The 9106-nt window shown below is 19.6% G+C and overlaps 1 protein-coding gene across 1 annotated transcript; it reads left to right on the top strand.

The window, feature by feature from the left end:
• Nucleotides 1-773: 773 nt before the first annotated feature.
• On the top strand, nucleotides 774-8200 carry LOC105366218 (uncharacterized). Its single transcript, XM_011504581.1, has 7 exons — nucleotides 774-882; nucleotides 949-999; nucleotides 1407-1463; nucleotides 2279-2326; nucleotides 6976-7023; nucleotides 7922-7981; nucleotides 8078-8200. Exons 1-7 carry the CDS (start codon nucleotides 825-827, stop codon nucleotides 8143-8145), a joined length of 390 nt encoding a protein of 129 aa, XP_011502883.1. The 5' UTR covers nucleotides 774-824; the 3' UTR covers nucleotides 8146-8200.
• Nucleotides 8201-9106: the final 906 nt, after the last annotated feature.

Below are 9106 nucleotides of genomic sequence, written 5' to 3'. Positions count from 1 at the left end.
TTCATGCAGAAATGTCGATTTCAGAAATGATTGCATTCACCACGACCTGAAACGTGATTTTACTTGATAAAAGGAAAGAAACAGTGACAGCAATGAGGAATATTCACAGGTTCCAAAGATAGGATAGTCCAAATGCAAAGCACAAGTGTAAGATCATGATTAGTCCATGCAATGGATAATCACAAAAAATCTAAAAGTTTTCATGTTTCCAGATCGTGAGGTATAAGTAGAAATGTGCTACCTATTATATAAAAAATTTTTTAACGCCACTTTCAAATTTATGACATTATTCAGTGCTGTAATACCTTTCAATTACTATGCATATGAGACATAGCGTTTCTTATTATTATTAACAATATTTTATAGACAATTTCATTTCATTATACTAATGGTATGGAGTATTTAAAATTAAATTCTCCCTATTTATCAACATACTATTTTATTAAAGCTTTTCAATTAGAAAAAATGCACAGTTTTATTTATTATCAGTTATTAAATATTATTTATGTATATAGATTATATTTCAACTTGATATGAATTATATTTAATTAATATGTCGTGTATTAACATGTCAAAATGTTGAATATTAAGACTATTATTGGATCAGCTAAACACAACTTATTATTTCAATGTCAAATTTGAATAACAAAATCATTAAAGTAAGTGTCGATAATTAATACAAATATTATACATTAATAAATATATTACATTATAATGTTCAATATTTCTATAACGACAACAAATACTTTTGATTAAGCATTACATTACTATATTGATCATTGAAATTTATTATAATAATAATTTCGAAACATAAATAGCAAAACATGTATTATTCAATGTTGATTGTGTTATCTTTAATATCTTATGTAGCATTTACCACAGGTATCATTTGTTTTGTTTTTTTTTTATTATGAAAAATTAATTTATTATTTATTTCGCATTATTTAGGTTTGAAAGAACTTACATATACAAAAGATCAATGCCTAGACTGTTGTAATGGTAATATTTATATTTATAATTTTTTAAATATTTTAAAAAATAACTTATAAATTAGAGAGTAAAAAACATTTTTGCAAATTACTCGCGTTTTAATCAATCTTAATATGTGCCACTTAAGTGATATACAATCAGAAATAAAAAAATTATCTTTCATTTTAATAAAAAATTATATACATACATTGATGATCATGTAATATTAATTATCTCCTATTTTTAAGCTTATTTCTACAGAAAATCCAATATATTAAATGGCCACAATTTTAAAATACTTGTGCAAATACCTGAAAATTGCGAATTAGCTAAGGCATTATTAATAGTAAAAATATATCGAAATTAAACAATGCCTTTTGATAGATACATTTTTTAAATAACTTTTTATAACGAGAGCTTTTTATATTGAAATCAAGGTCTTGATCGAAAGTCGCAGCTGGCGTGTCAACTTTCGTGTATAAAAAAGTTTGCCAGTAAGTTGAATTAAAATACCGAATATACATTAATATATAGTATTTCATAGTATTTATAACTATTTAATTTCATTCAAACCATAGAATTAACTTATTTATTTATTGTTTTTATATTTTTAAAATCAAAATTGTTTAATACTTCAATAATTGATAAAAACAGGTTTATCTTTTAAATTATCCTTATTTTTATTACTATACTTATATATATAATGTTAAAATATTTTAATTTAAATTAATACTGTAATATAATAGTTTTTCTACTACTTGTTTTATTATTAAACTAGTAATTGAATAAATTCTTCAATATTAGAATTTCATAATTAATAAAAAACACTTAAAAAAAATTTATATATCAAAATACGATATATTGAACTAAAAAAGTTTAATTACTTTAACATTATAAATATTTATTCATATCGATTTATTGATGTGCTGCAGTAGTTTCCGTTGTATATAATTACTACTTTTAATCTATTACTTACTTGCTTGATCATATAATAAAGCATTTCAATAGTGCTTAAAGTACTATTTACAAGAAAATCAGATTATGAATTTTATCCTTTCCCTTTTATTTATCAATATAAAGGTTATATTACATTCATATAATTATTTTAAATTATTGAAAGTATTTCTAGTTTAAAATTATACTGTCAAATTTGCACATTTTCCACGAATGATAATTAATCATAGTATCTTTATATAGTTTATGTTTTCATGCTTAGTGTATCAATTCACACATCACGATTCATTTTCTCTTTTATAAAAATGAATTTATTCCAATATTTTTAATTATTTTGCGATTTTATTTTATTTAGTTCCTAACTTTTATAAAATAAAAGGATCATGCGTATCAGCTTGTAAGGGTAAGATATAATTTTTTAAATATTTTTTTTATTTTAAATTCTTAAATAATCTATTTCACTTATACTATTTAACTTCTATTTAATCTAATCTAATTTAATCTATTTAACTTTACTTAAATAATAATAAATTAACAACGTGAAATTGCGTAAATTAACGTAATTTATTATAAATAAATAAAAATATATACAGCTTTCTATGTGAATTTTTATAGTTTAATAAACAGTGTTCAAATATTTATAAAATATTAAAGATATTGTAAAAATATAAGACTAAATCAAATAAAAGATGTCGATTATTATTTATTTATTACTTATTATCTAGCTATATTAAATAAAAAAGTGTAATAAAAGTGTTAAAAATGATTAATCATTTGATCTGAGTATTCAATCTCCCACGTAATGAAGAAGCCTCCTTTTAAAACTGTATTAGAAATCGTAGTTTAATACGTGTGATATTTATTATACGCTGACTAATCATAAATATAAATTATATTATATTATATTATACATTATAAATTCTTATTATATAATTAAAGATTAATTTCAACATATTGAATAAACAATATATATTACTAACTTATCTTTTTAAACATTTTTATTAAAATTAATATAACATATCTTGATGAACAGAAAATTATATAGTTTGCAATATAAATATTATTTATAATGAGATAAGTATATAATTTTTAATTTTTTTAAAAAAGTTATTTATTATTTTATATTTTTTATATACAGTAATAATACACGCATGCAGAGAAGGATGTATTCGAGCATGTTATGATATGTTTAGTAATAGTATGTAAACTATTTTTATAAATACTATAAATATTTTGTAAAACCATCTATTTGAAATACGAAAATACTATTTGTTTTAGGAAGAACCACACATAAAGAACAAAATTTACTTTTGAGTACAATGCTTGAAATCAATTAAAACTAGATCCCTTAAAATTTTCGGCCAATTGTGTTTATAAACATCTAATTTTTTATTATGTTATATGATCTGAAATACATTTTATTCAATAAAAAACCGAATGAGTGTTAAATATTGAATTCATTATATCGAACTAAATATATTGTATAATAAAATAATTTTTAAAACGTAAATTAAGATTTTGTTTATTTTCGACTTCAAAAAACTAAATGCTCTTAATATGTTTATTACAATTATACTATTTTTGACATGAGAATGTATGTACATGCTACATAACATGAATTATCTAACTAATTTTTGCTTTATTATCCCATTCTATATACATTCTTGGTGTTGATACTCCATTTACTTAACTATCAGACCGTTTTTTAGGTTGTATTTTCAATAGTAATTTTATATGTATTTTATCCGGCTTACTAGAATTACTTTTTCCGTCTAAATTACTCATTGTTACAAGAATATATTGTTCCATTTCCACAATTCGTCCTATTACATTTTTATATTCATAATAAGCATTTATATATTATATAATTTGGTTCATTGTTTGAATGTGTAATATATTTTAACATAAATTATATTGGCATATAAAGTAGTTTAATTTTCTTTATTTTTACATAAATTAGTCAGTACTTTAATATCAGTTAACATTTTTCTCGGATTAAAATAATTATCCATAAATAAAAACCCAAAACAAAATTGGCTCAATGAAAAAATTAAAATAATGCAGAGATCCTAATGAAAAATTTATTTAAATTATGATGAATTACAATTTTTCTCTGCATAATTTACTATTGTTACAGATAATTAATTATTGTTACAGAATACATTTTAATGTATTTTATATTATTTTGAATATATCATATATACAATTCCAACATTTTTTTTACAATTATTACTAGTTTTCTATCATATATTAATGGAAAGTTGATGTAATGGGTAATATTTTCGGATATAGTATATATCATAAAACGAATTAAATAAAAATATTTTTTAAATATAGGAGGTTCATAGCATTGTATGACTTAAATAATTAAAAATAATTATCTATTAATTACTCTTCTTCGTAATATGTATAAAAAACCAAATATTTGTAAATCTTTGAATAGTATAAAATATATTACATTTTATTTTTTATATTTTTTATATATTATTATATATGATTATATATTTTATATATGAAATTATATATGATAATTAAAATTATAAAAAACTATATTTAAATAATACCTGTAACATAAGTAATGTTTAAACTATAGTATCTACAGGTAAAGAACATGAACTGAGAAAGTATTATAACGTTATCGAAAACTTATGATTACTCCATGTTTTGCACATATGTATATTAATGATTAGAAAAAGAAATAAACAAAATATTAATAGTTTAATATATATAAAAATTCTTGAAGCATCAATGGCAGTATAAAATATTTTCAGTCTTCGCACGTATGTTTGTTAATAAACAAAATATTTAAAATTATATTGTTATATATAAGCATCGTATATATAACAGTTGTTATAATAAATCTGAATAAATGACGAATAAATGTTAAACATATTTTATGTATGATTAAATTTAGTATAATTTATATGATGTATATTCTTAACAATATATAAATCTTTATTTAAATCATTTTTAATTATAAGAATTATATTCAGATAATATATTGTATGTTATAATCCCCTAAAAACAAATATTAAATCAATACAAAGTAATATAAGTTAATGTTCAAAAAATATAATTTAAAAAACAAAATCGTTAAATAAAAATATGCTGATAATTAAATATTTGATATCTATTATAAAATTCAATAAACAAAAGCATTATTATACTCATTTTAATTCTTTATGAAGACGATATACACCCACTATTTGCATTAAGTGAGAGTAAGGAGAATAATACTTCAAAAGTTTGAACAATAATTTAATAATAATATTATTAATACATAAATGACATGCATTATTCAATAATAATGTTTTTGTTTTTAATATCTTACGTAGTGTTCACTGACGGTACTATAATGTTATAATAAATTTGATTATGAAAGATTAATTATTTACTAATATCACTTTTTACAGGACAAATAAAATTTACATATACAAAAAATCAATGCCTAAATTGCTGTAACAGTAAGATTTATATTTATTACATTCATATTCAGACAATAATTAATGAACAAATAAATGAATAAAAATTTAATTTCAATTTAAACAAAATTAAATTATTTATATTAAAATTTTAGAAAAATCCAAAAAAAATAAAATATTGAAGCAATATTAAATTAAATGATAGTTTTTTAAAGAAATATGTAAGAAATATGTAAAAATTTGATAATCATGGTAATCATATAATTTAGTATCCTAATACCTATTATAAAAAAAGAATTATTATAGAAAAAGACAGATAGTTTCAAGAAAAAATTAATACGTGAATATAGTACATAATTTATTTTTTATTAAAAATAAAAATTTATATACTTTGCGGATTAAAGTTTTCATATAAACTTAGATTCTGTATGTAAATAAATAACTGAATTATCCTTTTTCTTACATATCAAAAATATTTGATTCATATTTATTCTCAATTCTATGGCATCTTAACATTAATGAAATAATGCCTATAAAAAGCCTCTTCAAATAATGAAAATTTTCTTCAAAATAATTAAATGAGTGCAATTGGAAAAAAATACATTGAAATATTCATTTATAATAATTCTTCTCTTAACTATTTAGATATGTCTTTATTTACGAGTATTTATATGTTTATATTAAGCGCTCTCTAAAGAGAAGAAACAGGCTTGCAAATTTTCATGTATTAAAAAATTTTCAAGTAAGTAAAATAATATATATTCACACATTGTTTTATAATTGATATGATAAATATAAATAATTTATTATATAATATTTAAGTATTATAATGATATTTATTCATAAAATATTTATTCCTATTTATTTAATGTTTTACAGAATAAGATTAAGTTGTTTCCCATCTTACATTATTTTACAGATTTATAGTTCAAGAAAATAAAATATAATAAAATATATTATTTTATTTATTTATTATATATTAAATTTATTATATATTAAAATAAGATATATTACATTTTACGACATTATATATATTTAAAATATATATATATATATTTCAATCATGTAAAACTACTTCTATTCCTTGTTTTTGACGATTTTTTATTTATAGTAACAACTATACGATGATTAGAATATTTAAATATTTTACAATTCTTTTATATATTTAATATTATATTTTTGTTAGTCTTAATCGCTTAATGATAAAATTATTTATATTTTCAATGATAACTATTTTCATTTCCTGATTATTCATACCTATGTAAACAAATGTTAAAATAATATATATTTCGTTATAGTTACTAGGGCCTTAATATTTTAATAAAATTATAATATAGTTCACAATGAATTAAAAAATTAGATCGCATTCACTATAATGAATATTAAAATATATTATTCTAAATTTGAATGCTAATCCAGGTTCGAAAAAATTCAAATTATTTAATTTATCTTCTCATATTCTAACGCTGCATGTAATTTCGGATAAATAACTAACCCCATGTGTTATTTTGATAACTTTAACTTATACATTATTATATATTTTATGGTTTTAAAATTGTTGATTAAATTTTTATTTTATTATTTTCATTCATAATTGCTTCATCTACTTTCTTCATTTCATAATTTACAGTCGCTAATTACTTTAATTCCAAAGGCAAATGCAGAATTGGCTGCAAAGGTAAGAATTTATATTACATATTTGAAATTACTACAAAAAATTAGACAAATTATATTTGTAAAATTCGAAATATTAAAACTATATTCCATGATTTATTTATACTATTACGATCAAAATTAATTCATAAACATTTTTGTATTTTTAAAATGTAATCAATAATGAGAGAGAATTATTGTTACAAGAGTAAAAGTATGAAAACGTGCTAATGGTATGACTCGAGATTTACAACTTAGGAATTAAACAATTTTCTATTAAGTACACTAAAAATTATTAATTTAATAATTATATCTAAAACATATAATAAGTAATACAGAATTTTAGTCAAATGATCAGCCTTATTATCAGCTTTATTCAAAAGATGAGCATACATGACAAGAAATTCCTTTCTTAACCATAGAAATTAATAATAAATCATAACATGAATAAAATATATGCAATTTATGATATTTATTTATCATAAAGGTATTCGATAATTCCTGTTATGTTCATAAAATGTTTAAATATAATAATATCCAAATTATTTATTAATTTGTTATAATGAGAAACAATAATTATTATTAAATTTATTTATTTTAAATATTAAAATTGTTAATAATATTGTAGAATTTTTAGAGAAATTTCTGACATATTAAAACATTAAATAAATTTTTGTTTATATCTATCATATAAAACCAAAAAATCACAATCACATAAAATCAGAAAACCTCAGGATACTCTGGAAATAATATTTATGAGTGCATTCTAATATAATTTGTAATAAAATATTATATTTATTACACAATATATATATATATATATATATATATATATATATATATATATTATAGATACATTTATTAACATAATTAATATGTTTATATGATTTCCTAATTTATTATTTAAAATTTTTGATATTTAGATATTATAGAAGAATGTAGAGAAGAGTGTTTTCAAGAATGTGAAAAGATGTTTACAATCAGTAAGAAATATTCTTCTAATAAACTTTTGAATTAATTAAATTTAATATAATATTATTTTATATTTTATATCAAATGCAAAAAAAAAAATGTTTTAGAAACGACTAAGGTCGTCATGGATGAAGCAACAGAGATAGATTTGACGTTAAGGCTTGGAAGAGGCTAAAAGTTCATTGTCATAAATGGAGAGGATATGTCATTAAATATATTATATAATATGTCGAACGTGATATATTATTTTATATACAATTATTATTAATATGTAAACATTAATAAACAATATTAAATACAACGAAATTTATTCACATATTGATGAGCTATATATAAACAAATATTTGAGGCACATATCTTACCCAAATTGAACTAAGTAGTGAAAAAGTTGTATATACGTTATTTTAAATTTAGAAGCTGTGACATTCATTTCTAAATGCATAATAAATACCACAACCGTACAATTCGGCGCCCTGGTATCGTAATTACAGCATAGGTCTATTCTATACATTCATAATATTAATGCATATACAAGGGAATTGTATGAATTTTCGATGGTTCTATAATTTCAGTTAGGTCCTGTTAAATAAATAAATTAAATCAATTGATAAAAAAATATAGTAAATTATATTCATAAGAAAAATAATGCATTATTTGTGTTTTAAAATAATTATTTAATACAATAATCTTACTTCTGAGTATTTCTTCTAAGAATATTTCTTAAAATTAAAAAAATTATAAATATCAATTTAAAAAAAAAGTTATTTAATACGAAGATGAGCTGTGGAATATTTATGAATATAGTATCTGGTCTAAAAATAGATATACATAATATGTAAAAAATTAAAAGTTTATTTATAAATACATATTGATCGAGGTATGAAATATATTTTTATTAAAAATCTACTTATTCTTTATATAAGAAATAGAAGTAAGTAAATAATAATAATATTACACATTGAAATAATCTGTTCATGATCAAAGTGAAATAGAAAATAAATGGCAGGTAAATAATTTTCGACCACTCTATATAAATAAAATTGATAGAAAATAAGTATATAATTATTGTCCTATGCATTATATATAAATAGTCCAACTACATTTAAGTACGGTAATGTATAATAATATAAAAATAC

This window comes from Ceratosolen solmsi, unplaced genomic scaffold (genome assembly GCF_000503995.2).
Source record: "Ceratosolen solmsi marchali unplaced genomic scaffold, CerSol_1.0 scaffold10, whole genome shotgun sequence".
NCBI lineage: Eukaryota > Metazoa > Arthropoda > Insecta > Hymenoptera > Agaonidae > Ceratosolen > Ceratosolen solmsi.
This window is presented reverse-complemented; position numbering and strand designations above follow the sequence as displayed.

What these genes read in the sequence shown, in the direction of transcription:
- LOC105366218 (XM_011504581.1), top strand. Translation starts at nt 825, where the DNA reads ATGTATTATTCAATGTTGATTGTGTTATCTTTAATATCTTATGTAGCA. An exon ending in ATGCCTAGACTGTTGTAATG is followed by an intron (nt 1,000 to 1,406) that starts GTAATATTTATA and finishes ATTGAAATCAAG; the next exon opens with GTCTTGATCGAAAGTCGCAG. An exon ending in GTGTATAAAAAAGTTTGCCA is followed by an intron (nt 1,464 to 2,278) that starts GTAAGTTGAATT and finishes TATTTTATTTAG; the next exon opens with TTCCTAACTTTTATAAAATA.